We start from the raw sequence: 25,314 nt of genomic DNA, 5'->3' as shown, positions 1-25,314 counted from the left end.
CCAATACTTTGGCCATCTGATGCCAAGAATTGATGCTTTTGAACTGTGGTGTCAGAGAAGACTCTTGAGAGTCCCTTGGACTGCAAGGAGATCCAACCAGTCCATCCTAAAGGAGATCAGTCCTGGGTGTTCATTGGAAGGACTGATGCTGAAGCTGAAGCTCCAATACTTTGGCCACCTTATGCTAAGAATTGACTCATTTGAAAAGACCCTGATGCTGGGAAAGATTGATGGGAGGGGAAGGGGACGACAGAGGATGAGATGGTTGGATGGCATCACCGACTCCATGGACATGAGTTTGAGCAAGCTCCGGGGAGATGGTGATGGACAGGGAGGCCTGGCGTGCTGCGGTCCACGGGGTCGCAGAGAGTCAGACGCGACTGAGGGACTGAACTGAAGGCCCTGATGCCTGGAGCCAGGCCTTGCACCTTTAGCCATTGAAGCCGAGCCCTGGTTTGGATTTAATTTCTTAAGGATAGAGCGGGGAGAAGGGTTTGGGCGCTCAGCCTCCAACGAACCGGTCCAGCGGTCGCAAGCCCAAGCCCAGCCTCCCACCCATGAGGTCTGGGTGCGGCGGGAATAAGGACGCCTCCTACCCAGACCCGCTTGCCTCTGGAGACACGTGGGCTGGCCGGAACCTGCGGCTCGCCTCCGGCCCCCGCCCTCCGGCCCCCGCCCCCCGGCCCCCGCCCCGCCCCCCGCCCCCGCCCCGCCCCCCGGCCCCCGCCCCGCCCTCCGGCCCCCGCCCCGCCCCCCGGCCCCCGCCCCGCCCTCCGGCCCCCGCCCCGCCCTCGCTCTCCCCCCTACCAACGCAGGTCTGAGGCACTTCCGCTCAGAGCAGCAGCCTCCCGCCCTCAACCGGAACCGGAAGGCGGGGCCGGGCTGTCATTCAACTTGCCCCCGCCGATTACGGCGGGGCGACGCGCGCCTTGGGCCCGCCCAGGAAGGTTCCGCGGACGGAAGGCAGGCGCCCGGTCTAGGACGTCATCGCGCTGACGCCGGCGTCCGCTCGGCCCCGCCTGCTCCGTTGAAAATGCCGGACTCAACATGGCGGCGCGCGCTCCGCCCGCTTCACCCCGGTGTTTCCTCTCGCGCGGGTAAGGGAGACGACATTCTGGGCTCGTACCGTCTCCGGATAGGTAGGGTCGGCCCTTACCTGCGAGTCCGTTAACCACCGAACGACCTGCCTGTGCCTTGCACCGGAAGTGCTTGGCTCTGTGGCCGGCCGTTTCCCGGAAGTGGTTTCCCGTCTCCGCCTCCAGGCGGGTCCGACTGTCCGTGTTAGGGCGGGCTCTAGGGGCCACCTTGGGGTTGGCCGTCCCTCGGCTTTTGCGAGGCAACCTGTGATTTGTTGTCCCTCAGCATTATTGGAGAGGCCGAACTACGGCTTTGGGCAGCGTTCGGTTCCTCAGGCCGCCTTAGGCTGTGTGGACGCGGGTTGTGTTAACCTTTCTGAGCTTCCCAGCTGAGTTCTCTGCAAAACGGGGTGGCAGAATGCGAGCTGGCGCTCACTCGTGGAAGTTGGTGCTTCAGAGCCGGCCTGCAGGGGACCAGCCTCTTGTTTTCGTCAGTGGGCACCGCTGCCCCTCGATAGACCTCAGCCTGGCGGCCCGCACTCGGCTGGCATTTCCATCCAGAGGCAAAGGAGCGGCGGCTCCTTCTGTCCCCGAACAGTGTCGTCCCTGTCTAATCCTAACAACCAAGCCTGGAGGAATTGGCGGGCTTTGTGGTGGAAGGTGGCACAGATCCCCTTGTTGGAGGACAGGTTTCTTCCCACCGAAGCTACAGAAGAGAATCTGAAAAATGCCAAGAGTGTCTCTAAGCAGGAGAGGGAGTGGGCGGGAGCTCCCCTAAATGGCCTTTCCCCTACGCCTCTTCTTTCTCCCCCATTTGAGGTGCCAGGGCCCTGAACTCTGCCCGAGGACACTTTCTGTAAGCAAGAACCCCGGATGTGATGACTAAGGAGGCGGGTTTTTTTTTTTCTCTCCTTGTAAACAGCCGATCCCAAAGACATCCTAACAACTATGCATAGTACAACTGCATTATGCTGAATTCTTGACTCCATTAGGATTTAGTGAAGGGTAGGGGGAGTGTGTATCAGGAATTGTAGAAGGACGTGCTGTTCAATATTTTCATCCTTCCGCTGCCTTCTAACTCTCTGGTAGGGTGTGGTCTTCCCAAGAGAGCATCCTCCAGGGCATTTACCGGAAAGGAGGAAGCCCAGTCCTCAAATCTCCTGAAGCACAGTCTGCGTTTTAGCAGAATCCCCAGATGTTGCTCTGCATGCTAAAGTTGGCAAAGCCCTGGCCTAAGGCCTGGGATGGTCTGGCTTAAAGTGATGTGGGGGCATCACAATTGTAAGAAGAGATAAGGTCCGCAGGGCCAAAATATGTGGTGGCAGGGCCAGCTGCTTCCTGCATTTGGGCACTGCCAGCAGGTTGAGAAGAGGGCGACAGAGGCTGAGATGGTTGGATGGCGTCCTCGACCCAATGGGCACGAGTTTGAGCAAACTCCAGGAGATAGGGAAGGACAGGGAAGCCTGGTGTGCTGCAGTCCGTGGCGTCGCAGAGTCGGACATGGCTGAGCAACAGCGACAAAAACAAGCACGTTGATTCTCAGAAGACAGATGAGAAATGTGTCCCTGGGCCAGCAAGGATGAACACCACGACTCTGAGATCCTTTGTTAAAAGGGAAAAGGAGATCACCTGCCGGTGAGTGCAATCCCACCACATTTAAGGGTCACGGAAAAGTGTTCACAGGCTCCATAATATAACTCTTAACAATTTAAACTCTAAAAAATAAAGAAACATCCCTCTTCTCTCCTTTTTAGCCCTTGTTATACCTACATGCAACTAATTAAAAAGTTCATTTTCATGCAACTAATTAAAAAGGTTCAGTTACCTTTCGTTTCCTTAAGGAAGAATATCAGATTTAAGCAAGTTTGTTTTCATGATCTTAGCTCCGAGCATAGTGCTTGTCATATAGTGCATGATTAATAAATATTTGTTGTGATTGTTGGATTTAAATAAATTACTCTTGTGAGTAAATAGTACTTTAATTGCCCTTTGAGATTTTTATTTTTTTTAGTAGATCTTTCCTGTTGTTGCCTGTTTTCCCTAGTGACTTAGTTTTGAACTGGCTTACTTAGTAGCCATTTATCCAACATTTAATAAGGATCCCTTTGTTTAACAGACACAGTGCAGGTACCGGGCACACCCAGTTAACCAGAATTCATTCTTGCTCACTTAGAGCCTAGCGGGCGGGGAGGCAGTCAGTGTGTAATTGTAGAGGCGTGATCGTGCGCTGGTACACGGACACGCCGAGATGCTGTGCGTGTCCACACTGAACTGGGGCGTAGTGAACCCTCAGCTCTGGGAAGCACGCACGAGAGCAGCTGGCACAGAAGCAAAGTGCCCAAGGCTTTCCCTGTCCTCAGCTTGAGTGCCAGTCACTCAGTGGTGTCTGACTCTTTGCAACCCCATGGACTGTACAGTCCATGGGATTCTCCAGGCTAGGATACTGGAGTGGGCAGCCTTTCCCTTCTCAAGCGGATTTCCCGAGCTAGGAATCAAACTGGGGTCTCCTCCGTTGCAGGCGGGTTCTTTACTAGCTGAGCTATCAGGGAAGCCCGTCCTTCAACTTCCTCCTACAAAATTTGATCACATGTTTTCATCAAGGAGAAAGATGCCGGCAAGGGATGCTTGCCACCCCTCTGCCCCGAGGACAGGGCCTTATCCGAGAGTCTCTCCTGTTCCAGTCTGCTGCCCATGTGGTGGGATTTGTGTTCCAGCCTTGGCATATTAGCACAGGTGAAGAGGTCTGGGGGACATGCCATCACACCCTTGTGGTCCCTCCATGTGGCGGGTCCTCACCGTGTCACCTCCTCCCGGAGCTCTGCATGCTGAGCCTGATGGAGTTGAAAGAGGAAATACACAGGCCTCAGTTCCTGGGGGTTGTGGCCAGAGCGTTGGCCCACCAGCAGCCCTCGCCCCAGGACATCACGGTGGTACCGCAGGTCGCCGTGGCCTGGTGAAAGCATCCCTTGTGTCGAGACCACCATGGAGTCCTGAGGAAGGCACTTCTGCAGTCCCGGAGTAGACCATGCGCTGGGAACCCACAGAGACGGAGGCTGCGTTCCTTCCCACGGGTTGTCGTCCCTCGGGAGGACGGGCAGGCGGTGAGTGATTCCACAGGGAGGGAGCCAGCCTGGGAGGAAAGGCCGCTTAGAGGGAGTCAGCGCAGAGCGGAGGCTTCCCCGGGGCTCACCGGTAAAGAGTTCACCTGCGATGCGGGACGCCCAGGTTCCATCCCTGGGTGGGGAAGATCCCCTGGAGAACGGAAAGGCTGCCCACTCCAGTATTCTGGCCTGGAGAATCCCATAGACAGAGTATCCTGGGGGGCCATTGGGTCGCAGAGAGGCAGACGTGACAGAGCGAGTGAGCATAGCTCAGCGCAGCACCGCGCTGGGAGACACAGACAGGGAAGCTGGCCTAGGAGGTGTGATGGCATTTGTTGGGCCTGGGGAGGCTCCTCCCCATACCACACCCACCCTTTTCTCTTTGTTTTCTTAAAGGAGTTGAAACTGAATTTCTAAATCTCGCAAGCAGAACTGTTCTTCATAGTATAAGTGCCTTTTCCCTTACACCTGTTTTCTGTCTGTTAGAAATAAGCTAGAAGAACTGACCACTTGAAGTAAAACTTGGTGACTCTAATCTAAATGGAAAAAAAAATTTTTTCAAACCATGTATGAATTCTACATGTAATATATTTTTGTTATATATGTATGTATATGTATGTATATACATATATATGTATGTGTATATATATATAAATAGCCTTCCCAGGTGGTGCCAGTGGTAAAGAATGGTAAAGAATCTGCCTGGCAATGCAGGAGACATAAGAGATGCAGGTTTGATCTCTGGGTCAGGAAGATCCCCTGAAGGAGGGCATGGAAACCCACTCCGTTATTCTTGTCTAGAGAATCTCCTTGAACAGAGGAGCCTTATGGGCTAAGGTCCATAGGGTCACCAAGTGGGATACGACTGAACCGATGTAGCACGCAGGCGTGCACGCATATATGCAAATGTATGTATTTAATGTGTGTGTATATATATGTGAAACAGAAGACGATAGTAACATCTCAAAACAGTTTAAAACTAGGGGTCCTTAAGAAGTGTCAGTTACTTGATACATCTGAAAATATACAGTACAGATCTTAACATAGCCTAGAAACTAAATATCAGACTTTTTCCATTAGAGAAGCATTTTTTAAAGTCCAATAAAAGAAAATCTGTGTTCTTTGCCCTGTTTTCTAAAAAAATTTTTGCATTGTTGTTGTTGCCAAACAACGCTGCCCTTGACGTGACTGTTTGAGATCCACAATTTGTAAAGATGTTGCAAATAGGCCTTCTTGTTATGCTTCACGTAGTTATCTTCCAGGGGAGGGAATTATTGGGGAAATTAGATCAGTGTCGGAAAAGTGATGCTGCGGAGGAATACACAGAATGTCATCTTTGGTGAGTTGTGCTTCATCAGAGTCACCAGAATACCACTCTGTTTTAACTTGGACCGCAGGGCCTGACCATTACTGACACTGTCATCAAAATAGATACCGTAATTGCCAAAACATCCCCTTACCTAATCACCTCATTTCAAACGGAGAAAATAAGAGTTCTGATCCCTTTCGTTTTAGCCTGTACTCCTATTTGCTGGAATTCTATTGCTAATAATTATTATACCTACTGACTGTCTATCCCATGTCAGTCCTTTGTACCCAAGGCCTCTTGTAACTTTTACAACAGTGATGACAAGTGGGTATATACGATAAAGGAGAACTTAGAGCTAAAATGGTTTTCCCACATCCACACGGAGGCAGAGATTATCAGCCCCAGTCTCCCTAATTCCAAAGCCTGTACACAGACCTTCCTTCCCTACATTGGCTCAAAGATGAGAAATAATCTCAATAATGAGATGTGTAAATATGTGTGTCTCTCATCATGTGTCCAGGATTGCACTGCTTGGCCATTATGAGTATCAGAACCTTGTTATCCATTCAGTCCTTGCCTTGGTCAGAATTTGTACATGGTCTTCAGAATTTGCCGGGAGCCAACACACGAGACCCTACCCATGACAAGGCCGTGAGGGGGAAAGCCTGACAGGCAAGGCGGATCAGGTTTTCAGGGGTTTCGAGAAGGCCAGCTCACGAGATCCCACCCATGACAAGGTCACGAGGGGAAAGCCTGACAGGCAAGGCGGATCAGGTTTTCAGGGGTTTCGAAAAGGCCAGCTCACGAGATCCCACCCATGACAAGGTCACGAGGGGAAAGCCTGACAGGCAAGGCGGATCAGGTTTTCAGGGATTCCGAAAAGGCCAGCTCACGAGATCCCACCCATGACAAGGTCACGAGGGGAGAGCCTGACAGGCAAGGCGGATCAGGTTTTCAGGGGTTTCGAAAAGGCCAGCTCACGAGATCCCACCCATGACAAGGTCACGAGGGGAAAGCCTGACAGGCAAGGCGGATCAGGTTTTCAGGGGTTTCGAAAAGCTGCCCCCGCCTCACCGAAAGATGACTTTAATCTTCTGATGCTGTCAATGGATTCTGAACAAGGCAGCTTCCCTGATCTCTTCCCAATAAGAGGTTACTAGGGGTCAGCCTCCGCTGGCCAGGGACCCTTGGATGAGGGTCGGCGAAGCGCACACACACACACCACACACACACACACAGTTGCAGTGGAAAAACTTCTTCTTTTTTTTCTCTAACAATATATCTTTTTTTACGGGCCAAGGTACGATATTGTTTTCAGATGTTCGAAAGGCCCTTATGCTCACGAGATCATCCCAGACGAATTCACGAGGGGAAAGATCTTCGTGACTAGTGCGGCGGATAAAGGATGTTTTGGGAGTCTTAGCCCACTCTGTTAACAGGCCAGCTCACTGATCCACTGCCATGAATAGACCGTAGCAAAAGAAACCTAGTACAGGAAAAAGATTCTAGTTTTCAGTTTCATACTTAACCCACCCATGACAAGGTCACGAGGGAAAACCTGCCGGGCAAGGCGGATCAGGTTTTCAGGGGTTTCGAAAAGGCCAGCTCACGAGATCCCACCCATGACAAGGTCACGAGGGGAAAGCCTGACAGGCAAGGCGGATCAGGTTTTCAGGGGTTTCGAAAAGGCCAGCTCACGAGATCCCACCCATGACAAGGTCACGAGGGGAAAGCCTGACAGGCAAGGCGGATCAGGTTTTCAGGGCTTCCGAAAAGCTGCCCCCGGCGCTCACCTTAAAGATGACATTTATCTTTCTGATGCCTGCCTCAATGGATTCTGACACAGGCAGGAAGGCCTTCCCTGATCTCTTCCCCAATAAGAATCGATTTAGAACCTTAATCATTAAGTTTCCCAGGTGGTGGTATTTTATGAGATTATCCAGCGTGAAAGGAGTGTTTTAATTTAAACTCCTTTGCTGGTAGTTTGTTAGCCAAATGCATTTATGCCGTTGGTACTAATATGCATGATTGCTTATAATATCCTAATCATAAAATAGCATAAAGAACCTGATTATATAAAAGCTCTAATAGACATAGAGCCTTTTTAAGGGGTAAAGGAGTCCTATTAGAAAACATAAGAAAAATTATTCTATAGGTGGTTATTGGGTTGACGTTTGCTTGCTGTGTTTTTCTTGCTGTGTTTTTGCTTTTAATGTGCTAAGGCTGTGTTATAGAAACCATTGTTAATATAGTTAAAGATCTAGAGACATAAGAACTTAGCCCTAGCGTGGTAACAATGAGATGGTTGTTAATTGTCAGCCAGGAGTGCTAGGCAGAAGCTGCCTCACCAAAGTCGCAGAGTCAGTGTGGGGTAAACTTCTTAGATAAACGCAACTGACAACTTCTGCAGAAGGATTAATTTTTGTATTAACAAGGTTATATTTCTACTCTGTACTGTTGCCCTATGAGACTGCTACCTTTCAGTTAAGGTCACCATAGAAACGGAAAATAGGTTTACAATTACCTGACCTGCATAAAATGTTAATAAGCCCCAAGGCCAGAAGATCCTGTGCTAAGAATTACTAGAATTAGAAAGCAAAAAACATCCTGCTTTTCCTAAAAAACAAAATGATGTAATACTAATCCTGTGTAAGCGTGAGTAAGCATCTTGTACCTTGAAAACGTTCTGAGTAAGGGTATGAAACCTATTGTCAAAAAGTAAAACACAGACTTGGCCCTATCAAGGCTGGTCTCACGTGTCTTCTCTCTCTCTCTCTTGCCGACGCCCTTTCATCCCGAGGGTACCCCCTGGATCCTGCCGAGGCTGGACCCCGGCAACAATTAGTTGTTTATAATTTTACAAAAAAAGTGGTAAAGTTACCCAAATGTTAGTCACTCAGTCATGTCCAACTCTTTGCAACCCCATGGACTGTAGGCCACCAGGCTCCTCTGTCCCTGGGATTTCCCAGGCAAGAATACTGGAGTGGGTTGCCGTTTCCTGCTCCAGGGGATCTTCCCAACCCAGGGATCGAACCCACGTCTCCTGCATTACAAGTGATTTCTTTACTGTCTGAGCTATCAGGGAAGCCCTCCAAAATAGTAAAAGGGTTTAATAAATGGGATGCATGGATTTATTTATAACGTGTGGGAAACGTGCTTACATCTGGAAAAGGAAAAAAAAAGTCAAGAGTAGTAGTTAACTAAAGCAACCCTTCCTGCATTTATCAATTATGGCGGTAACTCTGATGACTGCTTTTCTTGGAAGTTGTGTCGTAAAGTTGGTTATTGTAATGAGAACAAAATTTGCATTAGGAACAGTGTTAATAAAAGCAGGTCACGTCATTGGCCAAGGCCCTACCTCCAGATATACCATATATTTAATCAGTTGTCTTTATTGCCTTTCATCACTCTTTAAATAAACTTTATGTAGTGTCTAATATACGACAAAGACTGGAGTAGGCATTAAAAAATTAAAAAAAAAATCTTGATGGATAAACTCTCCATTTTTAGCTCACTGTCTTTGCTTGCTGGAATGTACTTTCACATTTGTCTGTTCTATTAAGTTCTGCTTATCCTTCAAGGCCTAAACAAACCCTTCTGTCTCAGGGGGCCCTTTTGGATTAAATTCAGACAACTTCTATCAATATTAATCCCACTCTTTGCTACCATGCATGGGGCATTGTGACAGCATTTATCACCTCTTGTTTTGCTGAGAGATGTGTTTTGCCTCCGCCTTCTGTGTTCAGAGTTGATTTGGAGCAGGGACTGTCTCGTACGGACTGGTTGCTGCCAGCATCTAGGAGGTAGTTAACACATAATAACTGTGTAGAAGAGTTACGAATCTTTAGGTTGTGTGTTTCATCCAGTCTTTAGTTGGTATATCTAACTGGCTGAGGCAAAGAGAAAATTCTGCTGCAAGTATCTTCACGTTTCAACTCTGCTTGATGTTTATTCATACTTCAAGACAGTTTAAATAGAAGAATGGTACCAATGAACCTGTGTGCAGGGCAGAAATAGAGACACGGACGTAGAGAACGGATGTGTGGACCCAGTGGAGAAGGAGAGGGTGAGATGAACTGAGAGAATAGCACTGACATATATACACTGATGTGTGTAGCAGACAGCTTGTGGGAAGCTGGCATTTAGCACAGGGAACTCAGCTCGGTCCTCTGATGATGTAGAGGGGTGGGATGTGGGGAGGAGAGGGAGGCTTAAGAGGGAGGGGGCATAAGTATGCATATGGCAGATTCCCTTGTAGCTCAGCTGGTAAAGAATCTGCCTGCAGTGTGGGAGATCTGGGTTCGATCCCCGGGTTGGAAGATCCCCTGGAGAAGGGAAAGGCTACCCTCTCCAGTGTTCTGGCCCGGAGCATCCCATGGGTTATGTAGTCCATGGGGATGCAAGGATACGACTGAGTGACTTTCACTTTTGGAGAAGGAAATGGCAACCCACTCCAGTACTCTTGGCTGGAGAATCCCATGGACAGTGGAGCCTGGTGGACTACAGTCCATGGGGTCTCAGAGTCGGACACGACTGAGCGACTTCATCCACTCACTCACTCACGACTGATTCACGTTGTACCGCGGTAACTCACAACACCGGAAAGCAGTCATCCTCCAATGAAAAGACAAGCATCAGAAGGTTTAGCGGTTGGACCAAGCGTAGAGGTGGCGGGATCAGGCATCCAGTCGGTACCGCAAAGCCACCGTTGGGCCATTTCTGGTATCTCTTCTCGTCTGGGTTTCCACCTGCAGTCAGGACTTCTCCCAGGAGGCTGCGGCAGCCTCTCAGCACGTCAGGGGAAAAGTTCTTTCACTGCCCACCTCTCAGGTTTAGGAAGGGACTCCTGCTGGTTCTGTTTCCTTCACATGCATGTCTCTGAAGAGTCCTGACACAGTGACATGGACCTGTGATGGGGTGAGCGAGTACCCCGGAAGATGGATATGCAGTGATGGAAAGCATCGCCAAGTCCAGATGGACTTAGTCGGTCAGGCCTTCCCGGGGAGGAGATCGGGCAGTCTCAGCCATGATTGCCTCTGCAGTACCTGAGGAGTATTTGTTGAGTTAAAGAAGCCAACCTGTAGGTGTCATCTCTATATAACAGCTTCCTCGGTGGTGCTGATGGTGAAGACCCTGCCTGCCAGTGTAAGAGATAGAAGAGACGCAGGTTCCATCCGTGGGTCGGGATGATGCCCTGGAGAAGTAAATGGCAGCCCACTCCAGTGTTCTTGCCTGCGGAATCCCGTGGACAGAGGAGCCTGGCGGGCTACAGTCCATGAGGTCGCGGAGATCCGTACGCACCTGAGCGGCTGGACAGCAATAGCGGCCATCTCTGAGCTGGGACTTCCTCTCCTGTGAACGTAGCATGCTGGCTCATGAATCAGATCACACACATTTGACCCCAGTCCCACTCAGTATTGGCCCCTCACACATCTCCGTGGAGCCCAGGCTCTATGGAGAGTCCCACTGGAGAAAATAATGGTCTAAATTAGAAGGGAACGACTGAGGATGATCGGCACGTTTGGATGTCATCACCGACTCAGTGGACATGAGTTTGAGTAAACTCCGGGAGTTGGTGATGGCCAGGGAGGCCTGGTGTGCTATAGTGCATGGAGTCGCAAACAGTCAGACACGATGAGCGACAGAACTGAACTGAGAAGAAATGAGCTCAGTGCTTTGCTGGAAGAAAGTAAAAATTCTCACACTCATCAGGGGTACCCAGGATACACAGACACACACTCAAGTTCAATGCAGTCGCTCAATTGTGTCCGACTCTGTGACCCCATGGACTGCAACATGCCAGGCTTCCCTGTCCATCACCAGCTCGTGGAGCTTACTCAAACTCATGTCCGTTGAGTCGGTGATGCCATCCAACCATCTCATCCTCTGTCGTCCCTTTCTCCTCCTGTCCTCAATCTTTCCCAGCATCAGGGTCTTTGCAGTGAGTCAGTTCTTCGCATCAGGTGGCCAAAGGATTAGAGCTTCAGCTTCAACATCAGTCTTTCCAATGAATATTGAGGCCTGATTTCCTTTAGGATTGTCTGGTTTGATGTCCTTGCCGTCCAAGGGACTCTCAGAAGTCCTCTCCAACCCCACAGTTCAAAACCATCAATTCTAAAGCACTCAGCTTCCTCAAGAGGACATCATTATTTCACAAGAGAAGTTAGTTATTTCTACTCCTATTAAGAGTTTACATTTTAAGAAATGAAATATTTTTGTTATTTCTAAAAAAACACAGGTTCTTCGAGTATTTAGAGAATACAGATACAAATTTAAAGAAAATATTGACTACCTATGTAAAATTAATACATGTGATATATATACTATACACTCATACATAAATCAGAGAAGGCAGTGGCAACCCACTCCAGTACTCTTGCCTGGAAAATCCCATGGACAGAGGAGCCTGGTAGGCTGCAGTCCATGGGGTCGTGAAGAGTCGGACACGACTGAGCGACTTCACTTTCACTTTTCACTTTCATGCATTGGAGAAGGAAATGGCAACCCACTCCAGTGTTCTTGCCTGGAGAATCCCAGGGACGGGGGAGCCTGGTGGGCTGCTGTCTACGGGGTAGCACGGAGTCGGACACGACTGAAGCGACTTAGCAGCAGCAGCATAGGTAAATGGAATGTATAATTTACTTTATAGAGATTTCTATCTCAAACTTGGTACAAAGCATTATATAAAAAGCCTTCAATATGAGATCACCTAACCTAATGACTTCTTGGTGGCTCAGTGGTAAAGAATCAGCCTGGCAAAGCAGGAGATGTAGATTCAGCCGCTGGGTCAGGAAGATCCCCTGGAGAAGGACATGGCAACCCACTCCAGTATTTTTGGCTGGAGAATCCCATGGACAGACGGAGAAGCCTGTTGGGCTACAGTTCATGTGGTCTCAAAGCATTGACACAGCTAAGCAACTAACACTTGCAACCTAATAGCTGCCAGTAACTTGATTGATTCTATAGTCGATGACCTAATATTAAGTGTATATAAGACTCCTTTTTGCATATCTCGCTTCCAGACATCTTATTCCAGACATCAATAATCTAGACTCATGAACGTCGTATCAACACGTAGTAGTGTGCACTTGTGAATGATGTGAAGAGGAGAAAACATTATATTAGATTTGGATGTTTAATTATTTGCTAGGCTTTTTCCACCACCTAAATGAGGTCTTCCCACTGGCTTTTACAACCATGCTGTCTGAATTTGTGTCTTAATAAACTTATAAATTACGACTTGCATGGGTGTCAGTGCTAGAAGGACTGAATATATGAAGATCAAGGCTGTCTACTAAGTAATACGATAACGTTTTTTAACACACCCATCAGAGCTCCTACTTTCAAGTCAGTGTTTTGTTCAACACAGTCCTCTTAAGAGCTGATTAACTGTCTCCTTCATCTTTGAATGTATTTATTCAGCAGTGTCGCCTGTGAGTGTTCTGTGGTTGACATTTTCCCAGGCTCGTGGGTGTAGTAATGAATGAGGCAGGTAGGCTAGCCTCACGAGGAAGAAAGATGCCGCCCAGCCATTGCAAGACAGGGGTGTGTAAGCCTTCTGTTAAGCTGGCGCTGATGATGTGAAATCCTACCCAACCTAGTCCCTGGTGTCAGGTCGCTTGTTGAAACAACATGACTCCTCAGAGAAAGAAATGGCATCCCACTCCAGTATTCTTGCCTGGAAAAGTCCATGGACAGAGGAGCCAGGCAGGCTCTGGTCCTTGGGGTTTCATACATGAGGGTGGAGGGAGATGGGCTGGTAGCAATAAAGTGGTAGAACTTTAAAAAAAAGACTCCTAAGCTGAATCCTGGCCAGTGGAATTCCAGAGTATGAGTAAAGAGTTTAAAAGTTCATTCATTATCAGTAGTTCCATTTGCAACAGCATAGGTAGACCTAGAGATTGTCTTTCTGAGTGAAGTCAGCCAGACAGAGAAAGAGAAATAGCATGTGATATTGCTTATACGTGGAATCTAAAAAGAAATGATACAGATGAACTTATTTACAAAACAGAAACAGACTCACACACTTAGAGAATGTATGTATGGTCGCATGTGTGCAGCGGGGGCTTGGGGGAAGGGAAAAGTTAGGGAGTTTGGGGTGGACATGGACACACTGCTGGGTTTCACATGGAGAACCAGCAAGGACCTGCTGGACAGCCCAGGGAACTCTGCTTAATATTACATAACAACCTAAATGGGAAAAGGATTTGAAACGCAGTAGATACAAACACATGCAAAACTCAATTAGTTTGCCATGCTCCTGAAACTAACACAACGTTGTTAATCAACTCTGTGGTCATTTCATGGTGTATATAAGTCAAATTATTATGTTCTGCATCTTAAACTTACACAGTGCTGTACGCTAATCATATCTCAATAAAACTGGGGAAAAAAGTACTTTATGAGAACTGGATCATAGTCACTGTAAAAGTGGGGCGCTCTTTTCTTGGAATCATCTTCAGAAGTTTAGGGTATTTTATTGACTGTTCCTTAGAGGGACAGATGATAAATATTTAATGTAAATCGGATTCTTTTCATATGAGTTACTGCTAGTGCAGAACCGTATTAGAGTCATACTTAAACCTTTTGTTTTTTAATTTATTATTTTTGACTGCGCTGGGTCTTGGCTGGCTTCTGCGTGGGCCCTCTCTGGTTGTGGCGAGCAGGGGCCCCTCTTTGTTCGCAGGCTCCTCATTGCAGTGGCTTCTCTTGGTGCGAAGCATGGGCTTCAGGCGCAAAGGCTTCAGCAGTTATGACTCATGGGCTTAGCTGCCTCCGTGGCACGTGGAATCTTCCTAGACCAGGAATCGAGCCCGTGTTGCCTGCGTTGACAGGCAGCGTCCCAATCACTGGGCCGCCAGGAAGTCCCCATAGGTAGCCTTTTAAAAGCTCTGGGATTTAGTACAGGGAATGGTATACAGTAGGTGCTCAGTGACTGTTTACTGGTAATTGACTATGCGAGAGGTCTGGCAAAATGATTGACGCACACCTGGAAAGTTCTGTTTCTGGCCTGAAAGCAGACAGGCCTGAGCGCTGAGCCGGCTTTGCCAGTGGCGTTTCTCATTCATTGTATCCTTTACAGGCACTCTTCAGAGAGGAGAGACTCCCTTGCACAAGAGAGGCAGGCTGCCAAAGCCCACTGAACGCGCTTCCGATATTCAGGGTGAGTACTCAGCAAGGACCATACATATTCAGATGTTAAAATTCAGGTGCATTTAAGTCGCATCAGTGTGATGTAGGATAACTCAGTTTGCATGTGCATTGATAACGTTTACACACAGACACACACTTACAGAGTGAAAGTTTAGTGGGTGTGGCTTAAGGTCAGTCAGCATTTTGTTTTTCCTCATTCATGCGGACTGTTTTCATTCAAATCCAGGAAAGTGCCACATATAGCTGTGTGACCTTGGGAAGGTTACTTAACCTCTCTGTTTTTCAGTTCCTTAAATTTTACGTTATGGATAACACAATGTAATTAACACCTAAATTATAGAATGTGTGTGAGGCTAACTGACTTAACATGTATAAGGAGCCTAGAATTCTGTTTGTCACATAGTAAGAACCATTTCACTATTGCATTGTTATTATTTTCCACCATAACAATATTAACATTAGAAATATCTAATTTACCAGAGAAATAATCGATAAGTTGTTAATATGTATAAGAAGATATTATTATGCTTAAAATTTTAAATATTTCTGAATCCTGATAAGTTAATATATACAAAGAGTGCAGAATACCTTTTGTCACATAACTATTTTATTGTTATTATCCTTAACTATAATAATGTTATTATATAATAATACTAGCATTAAGAACACTTAGAATACTGGATCCAAGTACCATTTTAATGTTTTTGATTATTTTTAACGTTTTCACTATGTTGAAAAGCATGAATTACCAAAATGAGAATGAAATTAAATGGTTACTTTGGAAATGCAGTAATTTAGAATACCTTTCCTCTCTAGATGAAAAATGTGTCCTCAAGAAATCCATTTCCTTGAAACTGAGTATATTTTAAAATTCTAACTCATTCTCCTTGCAATTTATAGATCTAGCATTATTAAAATATTCATATCTTTGAGCTAATGTGGCATAACAAATTTAATTTGCACAACAAAGATGACATGAATAGAACATGATGTACAATCAGTTTTTTTTAAGCCTCACGCTGTAGGCACTTCATCAGAAAGAGAGACAAGTGAGACATATTTTATAACTCTGTAAAACCTTCCAGATAAACTCTGAGAAAGTGATGCAGTAATACAGTTTTGGAAGAAAACATTTTGTATGGTTTTCGCGGTGTCTCAGTTGAGTAAGGTAACCACGGTGCTGTCCTTGCGAGGGCGGTTTGACACGCATGGGGGTGCTTTCTGTTATTGTTTAGAGGCGTCTGCAGTCAGCAGTGTCATCTGATACTGTGAAGGAGGGATGGAGGAGAAATGGGGGGAAGAACCACAGGCTGCAGTGTTGTTCCAAGGGCAGCTCCAGGGCAGACGTGCCCAGACCCTTGTGCTGATGAGCCTGGTCTTCCTCTGGCTGGGGACTTTGCTCAGAGCGTGGGGCCCCCCGACACCCGGGAGCAGACAGGCCCAGCCCAGGACTTAGGTTCTTTCTCGAAGGCAGACGTGAGCAGCGCATCTCCAAGGCCGCTGTCCGCTGGGTTCTGAATCCAGCTGTGCATCTGTCTAGAGCCTGATCGTTTGCTCTTCGTACCAAAGACGTCCCGGGTTCAACACAGACACACATCTGGGGTGTCTGGTTTCACAGAGTGTCTTCTCTGAGGATGACTCACGTGGCCTTCTGGTTTTTTGGGAGTGTGTGTGAGAGGCGGCAAAGATTAGCTCAAGAGGTTTTACAGTGATTAATCTTGTCTCTCTGAAGGGCCATGGACTCTACCTATAGCACTGAATGTTATTACTAGTTCTACAAGGGGAAGGAGGGGGAGGAGGGGAGGAGGAGGAGGGGAAATTATAGCAGTCAAAGCAGGCAGGAAGGGAAAAGGAGGAGTAACAGTAACCATAGGAACAATAATAACATTGTTACTATTTTGGGGACCTGCTGCAGAGGCTTACCAGGTGAAATGTCATGCAATACCTAGACCGCCACCACAGAGCAAGTATCGGTGTTATTTTCATTTTAGAGATGATACAGGCAGAGGTTAAGTAACTTGCCCCAGCTTATCAAGCCAGTGAATGGCAGATGTGAAATCCAGACCCATGTGGTAGGGACCCCCAGTTGTGTGCTCCTAAATGCTACCGTTTCTAATCAAGACGTGGGCGTGATTAATCCATATGCACCTTGTGTTGGATGCCTGGTGCCTGTGTGTGTCATCTCTGAAACCTCAATATCTTCACTTGTAGAAAGTCAATAATAGTAATAATAATAATAATAACCAATCTGACTTTCTCATAGAGTTAATGCGAAGAAAAAAAAGATAATGTTGAGAAAGTGTTTTTGTAAAAGAGGAAATGTTGTGGTAAAGTGTAAACTCTTTGTAAATACACGTTGGTTATTATCGTACTGGTATGAAATATGTTGTGTTCTAGAAAGGAGAGTAGTTTGCAGTTGACCATAGGCAGGTGAGAGTTTCACGCTCAGGAATGAGGATCCCAGAGTTTTGAGAGCTGGATGGTCTCTGGAGGGTGTCGAGGTCAGTGATTCTCTGTCCCACTGCCTTTTTATATCGCCTGGGGGACCTTTTAGAAATCGATGCTCAAGGCTCATTCCATTTTCAGAAATCTCGTCTAACTGGTCTGGAGTAGGGCTCAGCCGTCTCAGTATAAGCATACGCGTGTGTGTTTGTACATGTAAATGTGTGTGTGCCGACGTAGGTATAGGCATATGCTTGTGTGTGTGTGCACGGGCACACTTGGGTGTGTTCTCCCATGATGATTCTAGTGTGTAGCTGGGGGCAAGAATGGCTGAACAGAACTCACAACCTTCCTTCTAATAATCATGGTTCAGTTCAGTCACTCAGTCGTGTCCAACTCTGCAACCCCGTGGACTTCACGTCAGGCTTCCCAGTCCATCACCAACTCCCGGAGTTTACCCAAACTCATGTCCGTTGAGTCGGTGATGCCATCCAGTCGGTGATGCCATCTCAGGAATAATCACGGTAGCCTCTTGTTTACCCAGAATGGTTACAGCCAACACCCCCTGCCCAGGTCCCAGCTGATAAGCCCACCACCTTCTCCGCTCAAGTGTCCTGGTTTGGGTGATAAATCATGCTGTCCGCTGGTGTCTCAGATGGTAAAGAATCCGCCTGCCAATCCAGGAGATGTGGGTTCCATTCCTGTGTTGGGAAGAGCCCCTGGAGAAGGGCATGGCAACCCACTCCAGTGTTCTTGCCTGGAGAATCCCATGGACAGAGGAGCCTGGCGGGCTACAGTCCACGGGGTCGCAAAGAGTCAGATATGACTGACACTGCTGACAAGGAGTTGAGACTGTGGGGGCCTGTTTTCCTTCCAAAGGGAGTTGAGTAGAATGCCCTCCTTGGGCTTTCAAGGGTTGCTTTGCAGTCGTGTTCAACAGCATATGAGTAATCATGATGCTTCTTGAGAGTCTTAAGATAAGAGGATTTGTTTTTTGTTAAAGTCTTCTTATTTTTTGGCTGCACCATGCAGGGCGTGTGGGATCTTAGTTCCTTGACCAGGGATTGAACCCATATCCCCTGCATTGACGATCTTACCCAGTGGACCCCTAGGGAAGTCCCCAAACTGAGAAGATTTCTTCCTTTTGCTGTGATAGTCAAACTTCTTTAAAATAGAACTATACTGTGTTTCCATGTGGCCCACCTAAGTTTTGCCGCACTGAAGTCTCTCTTCTCCTCTAATTCATGTAGGCAGGGAACATGTCATCACTGTTTCAGTTCCTGAAAGCGCCTTCTCGTGAATGCTACCAATTGTTACTTAGGGAATTAAATTTTGAAAACAGGCCAACAGCTTTACCAACTGTCTCTGTTCTACTTCTGTGAGTATCTTGCAGGGCAGTGTGGCCCCTGCTGGGTATGACATGCCTGATGACAACATTTATGAGACCTCTGTCCAAAAGAAAATTTGACGTTGACTAAGAAATCTGAGTGCTGAAGAACTGATACTTTTGAACTGTGGTGTTGGAGAAGACTCTTGAGAGTCCCTTGGACTGCAAGGAGATCCAACCAGTCCATGCTAAAGGAAATCAGTCCTGAATATTCACTGAAAGGACTGATGCTGAAACTGAAGCTCTAATACTTTGGCCACATGATATGAAGAGCTGACGCCTTAGAAAAGACCCTGATGCTGGGAAAGATTGAAAGCTGGAGGAGAAGGGGATGACAGAGGATGAGATGGTTGGATGGTGTCACCGATTCAGTGGACATGAGCTTGAGCAAGCTCCGGGAGTTGGTGATGGACAGGGACGCCTGGTGTGCTGCAGTCCATGGGGTTGCAAAGAGTCAGACGTGACTGAGTGACTGAACAACAAAAAAGAAATCTGACCTGTAGTTGAGTCTGACAGGTCTTGGTGGCATCTTCTTGGCTGAGACTTTCTCAGCCAAGGTCAAATCTGATTTTGTCATTAAGGTCTGCATAGCCCAGACTACACACACGCCAGAATAACTCAGATACTTCTCAGCCAGTAGGCTGGCTTTTAGGGGATACACAGGAAATCTGTGTTCAGTACAACTGTGCATCCAAGAATGTGGGCACTTTTTTGGGGGGAGGGGGCTGTATTGGGCTTATTTACCACTCGTGGGATCTTATTTTTTATCTGCTGCACACGAAATTTTAGTTGTGGTGTGTGTGTGGGACCTGGTTTCCTAACCAGGGACCTAACCCCGGCCCCCTGCATTAGGAATGCGGAGTCTTAGCCACTGGACGACCAGGGAAGTCCTCGCATATTTCTGTAATAACAGTAATCAAGCATTTCTCCTCAGCGTTGGGTGTATCCTCCCGGAATGAGCCGGTCACTAGTGCAGCTCTCGGAAAGTGAAATGTTTCTCTTGGAATTGGTCAGAGTGCAATCAAAGACGGAAGAGGTTCCTCTCAACCAGCATTAACGGCTTTGCCTCCTTGAAGTTAGAGCCAACACCTCCTCATCTGTGACAGCTGAGTCGTCACCCCCAAGATAAGAGAACGTTGAGCCTTCCCGAGTCCATTTGACTTCCACTGTGTCTTTGTTACATACAGGTATCCATTTCTGAGCATTGCATCATCTACATGGTCAAAAAAAAAAAGAGCTGTGTATGGAATTGAACTCCCAAGCAGGTGGTGTTTTTCTTAATACCATACAGCCCCTGATTTTCCTGTGTGCCTTCAAGGGAACCATAAACCACCTGTCTGAGCTGAGTGGTGCCTATCCATAAAGCACCAGGCGGCCCCAGGACGCCAGCTCTGCTTGCTAATCAAAAGCGATATTGTCGACGTGCCGGCTTAATGCAGAGATTGATAAAGGTGTGCAGTTGCCGTGGGACTAGGCAGTTTTATAGCCACGCCAGCTTTTATGCCTCTGCAGTTCGCTATGTTTGCAGACCGCTTTGGGGATTTTTCCCTGCAAGGATAAATCACTGCCTTTAATCTCGTTATCATCTGTACTTCACTGAGGTGGTTTCCTCTGTTTACAAGATGAATGACACTCTTCCTTTTGGAACTAAAACTGGCATATGATTCAAGACCCACCTGGCAACTTTCGACTTGAGGAAACCCCACACACACCAACTCCACACGCACCTAGCTCGCTGACTTCCAGACCATCAGCATTAAAAAAAAAAGAAATGACTGAGAGGGATTTGGAACTGGGTTGCAGTCCCCTAACCAGACTGTAGAGGGAGCTCTCCCTGGAATTAGCCCCGGGCACTACCTAAGGCAGGGTTGACCACCAAACCTAGCCTTTTTTTTTCTTCCACAGTTCTTTTCTCTGCTTTTCTGCTTAAAGGAGTGGGCTTCATATCCATTGTCCTCCCCTGTCCCCTATAAAGGAAATCTTGCAAATAACCCATTTCGTAGCTTACCAAAAGCAGTGACTTTTTCATGTGACTTGCATCATGATGATTATGTATTTCTGGTTTTCGAAAAACAAGAGCGACTTGAACACATTAATAACCTTGGACGAGCAGTATGAGTTTTTAACAAGAATATATTGTGCGTGAGCTGCAGTGAAGCAGTTGTTAATTGTCTAGGACGTTTCATCTGAATATTGTTTGTTGCATTCAGTTCAGTTCAGTTGCTCAGTCGTGCCTGACTCTTTACAACCCCAAGGGCTGCAGCACGCCAGGCCTCTCTGTCCATCACCGTCTGCCGGAGTTAACCCAAACTCATATCCATCGAGTCGGTGATGCCATCCAACCATCTCATCCTCTGTCATCCCCTTCTCCTCCTGCCTTCAATCTTTCCCAGCATCAGGGTCTTTTCCAATGAGTCAGTTCTTCGCATCAGTTGCATTATTTCTATATTTTGATTCTTTATTTTTTTTAATCTTAAAAAAAAAACAAAAAAAGATGTATTTTTGGAGTAAGTGGTTCTGACTGTTGCCTGCCAGGCTCCTCTGCCCATGGGATTTTCCCAGCAAGAATACTGAACTGGGTTGCCATTTCCTTTTCCGGGGGATCTTCCCGCCTCAGGGATCGAACTCGGGTCTCCCGCACTGCAGGCAGACTCTTTACCGTCTGAACCACCAGGGAGTTCCCAACGACGACAACCAAAAAGGATGCATTTGGGGAGTAGGTGGTTCTGTTGTGCAGTTCTAACCTGCCCAGGGGGCCGGTTGTGGCATGCGAGTTCTGGTTCCCTGAGCAGGGGCTGAACCTGGGCCGCCTGCGCTGGGGGTGCAGAGTCTTAGCCACTGGACCTCAGGGAATGCCCATGCTGGTTCTCATGTTCTTACTTCTTCTGTTCGTCTCCTTTCCATACCCAGCGCTCCCTCCTCAGTTTCCTCTTCCTTCTACTGCTCGTCGTTTTCAGGTGGTGCCCTTCTCATGACCTGTGCTCACCTGGACATGAGGTTTTGGCCCTGTCGTTCATTAACATGCTCCCTACAATAGGGAGCTTTAGAAGCTGTAGTTGAATATCTTTTTCTTCGGGCACTAGTGGTAAAGAACCCGCCTGCCAATGCAGGAGACTTAAGAAACGCAGCTTCCATCCCTGGGTCAGGAAGATCCCCTGGAGGAGGGCACGGCAACCCACTCCAGCATTCTTGCCTGGAGGGTCCCATGGACGGAGGAGCCTGGTGGGGCTACGGTCCACGGGATTGCAAAGAACCGGACATGACTGAGCGACTCAGCACGCACGCACCTTTTTCTTGAGAGAAGGAAACTCAGAGGTGGAATGAGAGGCCGCTCCTGTTTGCAGAGCCCCTCCCCGCCTCAGAGAGTGCCTCAGCTGCTTTCTGCTCTGTAGGGCACAGGGTCTCCTCTCAGCCCCCAGGAGGACAGAGCCGGCCTCCCTTTGCAGGAAGCATCGTTCCTAGCACGCCACACTACGCTCATCAGGCCTGAAGCCTGTGCAGGAGACTTTAAGGTGTGCCTAAGATACAGTTCTCCATTTAGTAGAGACTGGGAGAGTAGTCCTGGGGCCTGGTTGAAGAAATAGAAGCCAAACGTAATCTTCATGGGTGCACATCTCCCCCGAAATCTTGTCATGGGGTTCCTACCGACATGTGACCCGCTTCGTCCCCGACTCTGTTGTGAACTGTTGTGTGGTCAGTCACTCAGTCGTGTCCAGCTCTTTGCGAGCCCATGGACTGTAGCCCGCCAGGCTCCTCTGTCCAAGGGATTTTCCCAGCAAGAAAGATGGAGTGGGTTGTTGCCACGTCCTTCTCCGGGGGATCTTGGCGATCCAGGGTCAAACCCTCGTCTCTGTACTGGCAGTGGATTCTTTACCCCTGGCACCACCTGGGGTCAGGTCATTTATTCCTCGCCTCCTTATCCTGTTACTGTTGACACGCTGAGTACTTAATACAAATGACAACAAAAAAAATCCTTCAGAGAGACAAACGCTGCTGACAGCCGTGCAGTGTAACTCACCTTCGTTTCTTTTTCATATCTGTTTGCTTTGGAACTGACACTTCTGTATGAAATACTCTTCTGTCTCAAAGCCCAATACCTCTGTTTTGTTTCCAAGACGGTGACTTCTTTCCAAGGAAGTGCTGTTTTCCGTGGGGCCTTATTTCCACGTCGCCCGCTGCTTTGTAGTTTACCGACGGTTCTCTTGTTGGGTGAGAACACGGGTCGGCTGTGTGTCTCCAACTCTTGTCTTTCCCGCGAATGGCTTCTCCTCCCCGCCCCCCACCTTCTTTAATTTCTCTGCAACCAGCGTGCTCTATATGTTTTCACATGCGTCTCTTGGTTCTCCGGTTCCCCGCGTGAACCGTGCTCATTGTGAGACGAACATTTGTAAATCTGCTTCTCACTTAACGCCCAGACAGGCACAGGGTGATTCTGTGGAATGTCTGACACCGGTGAGCTTGGCTGACACCTCAACACTGCTTTCCACTTTTTTCCTGAGTGTTTCTGAAAACTCAAAACACATACAACTTGTGTCCTTGTGAGGCAGTTTTTTTTGTTTAGCTGTTTTGTTACATTTGCTTTGAAAATAAAATGGACGGACTTTTAGAAATGTTTAGTTGGAAAATAAAGCCCTTCATTTCATAGTCATCTTGCCCAAACAGGGGCATTTGAAATGTCGATAGCTGGCTGCAAAAAACAGTACTTCTCGAGGTCACCAGTTCACTGATGACATTTTTTTGTGTGTGATTTCAAACCATATCTGCTAATCGAATCCTTTTCTGAGGACACTGAATAGTGTACACACCTTTTTTTTTTAATGGGTGCCAAGGGCATTGTTTATTATTTATTTATTGGAGTATAATTGCTTTACCGAGTTGTGTTCCTTCCCACTGTACAACACCCCGAATCAGCTGTCTGTATACAACACCCCCTCCCTGTTGAGCCTCCCACCCACCCTTCCGTCCTACCCTCTAGGTCGTCACAGGGCACCGCGCTGGTCTCCCTGTATTTTATTAGAGTAGGTTCCCGCTAGCTGGCTCTTTTACGCATTCCTTGTTTTTCATTCACTTAGTCGTGTCCGACCACGACCCCATGGACTGAACACACCGGGCTTCCCTGTCCTTCACCATCTCCCGGAGTGTGTGCAAACTCATGTCCTTTGAGTCGGTGAAGCCATCCAACCCTCTCGTCCATTTTACGCATGGCAGTGTATATGTGTTAATCCTAGTCTCCCAGTTCTTCCCATCCTCCGCTTCCCTCCTTGTGTCCATGTGTGCGTGCATGCTAAGTCGCTTCAGTCGTGTCCCACTCTGTGTGACCCCACGGACTGTAGCCCACCAGGCTCCTCTGTCCTTGGGGATTCTTCAGGCAAGCACGCTGGAGTGGGTTGCCATGCCCTCCTCCAGGGGATATTCCAGCCTCAGGGATCAAACCCATGTCTCTTACATCTCCTGCATTGGCAGGCGGGTTCTTTACCACTAGCGCCACCTGAGAAGTCCACCTGTAGACAATGTAAGCATATTATTTGCTTCCCAGCGAGGAGGTGGGAAGTATACACACACACACACACACACACACACACACACAAATATATTCACAGCTACCTTTGTGTGCACATATATGCACACACATGCATACACATCCATCATACCTACATGTGTGCAAAGATACAGGCGTGTGTAACAGTAATGCCTAGTTAGGCTGTGGTGTCACCAAGCTGGCTGACCGTGGGGTCCGTGTGCAGGTGAGGAAGAACTGAAGGGCAGTGGTCAGAGGCGTGCCCGTCATCACACCCGTTTCTAGTTAATTCTAGGACAGGACAGAGTGTAAACCCAGGACGAGGACTTTTCGGTAGCTTCAGGGGTAGAAGTTGCCGTCAAAGATTCAGGAAACCCATAAGGTTCAGGCAAGAGAAAGCAGAAATTGAGTCCGTCTGGGAGACAGGGAGAAACATGGCCGAAAATCCCCGCAGGTCATTGTCCAAACCAGCCACCCTGGGATTTGGGCGCGTGGCCTTTTCCCCGTAGGGAGCTGAGTTGGAAAGTGGAAGAGAAAGGTCAGGTCGACAGGGGGGCTTAGCTCTAAGTGGGCCCTGTGGCTCAGCAGTTTCTGAAACTTCTTTGTTATTGAAAAAAACAAACAAAAAAGAATGTTTGTCTTCTTTAAAGAGAGCACTTTTCAAAATGCGGATGGGATGATCTGGATGGAAGCAAAGAGAAAGGAAAGACAGCGTGCTCTCAGTAGGGAGCGGACATCCCCTGGCGTTCGATGGGGGCTGGCGGCCGAGGAGGGACACACAGGGAGAGAAGTGGGGTTCCGTGTCCCTGTTGCCGCCCTGAGGGACCCCGTTCAGACTCCGTGCATGCCGGTTTAGCTGCGGGGCCGGCATGGACATCGGTGTCTCGCCTTCAGCTGCAAGGCAGAGAGCTGGGGACAGACTGGGCTGGGCTGAGGATCTAGCTTCATTTTCAAAACGGCCCCATGGAGGGTCACCCAGAGCCTGAATTCCCGTTGTCCATGAAGGTACCACGGCTTCAATTCTTCATCACCTTTGTGACCGGAGGAGATCAGGGCCCATGTCAAAGGAATGCTCTGATGTGTTTTCATGACTCTTTTGTGGATTCTTTGCCATCTTTTTGGGGGTTCAAGATTCTTAAGTGCAGGCCTTCCCTGGCAGTCCAGTGGTTCAGCAAATGCCTGCTGGCGCAGGGGACACAGATTTGATCCCCAGTCTGGGAAGAGCTCACAGGCTGTGGAGCAAAAAAAAAGCCGTGCACCACCACTGGTGAGGCCTGTGTGCTGAGAATCCACGCTCAGCCACAAGAGCAGCCTCTGCCGTGAGAAGC

At 48.0% G+C, this 25,314-nt stretch overlaps 2 protein-coding genes across 10 annotated transcripts in view; one reads left to right on the top strand and one right to left on the bottom strand.

The window, feature by feature from the left end:
• PNPLA4 (patatin like phospholipase domain containing 4) overlaps positions 1-1,943 on the bottom strand; it is a 113,143-nt gene extending 111,200 nt beyond the window's left edge. For 3 of the 9 annotated variants that reach the window (XR_011485869.1, XM_070462121.1, XM_070462119.1), the window contains exon 1: positions 1,157-1,935. The gene's annotated coding sequence lies outside the window, so the exon portion shown is untranslated. Of the gene's footprint in view, positions 1-807; positions 892-1,126 lie in introns of those variants that run through there. The other 6 variants (XM_070462120.1, XM_020909963.2, XM_070462117.1 and 3 more) reach the window with 5 other exon arrangements.
• Positions 558-25,314, top strand: part of LOC139033268 (sterile alpha motif domain-containing protein 1-like) — a 60,841-nt gene continuing 36,084 nt past the window's right edge. The window contains exons 1-3 of the mRNA XM_070462123.1: positions 558-568; positions 619-1,097; positions 14,569-14,649. Of these exons, the coding sequence (XP_070318224.1) occupies positions 558-568; positions 619-1,097; positions 14,569-14,649 (571 nt within the window). The remainder of the gene's footprint in view (positions 569-618; positions 1,098-14,568; positions 14,650-25,314) is intronic.

Source organism: Odocoileus virginianus, chromosome Y (assembly GCF_023699985.2).
Source record: "Odocoileus virginianus isolate 20LAN1187 ecotype Illinois chromosome Y, Ovbor_1.2, whole genome shotgun sequence".
Classification (NCBI taxonomy): domain Eukaryota; kingdom Metazoa; phylum Chordata; class Mammalia; order Artiodactyla; family Cervidae; genus Odocoileus; species Odocoileus virginianus.
This window is presented reverse-complemented; position numbering and strand designations above follow the sequence as displayed.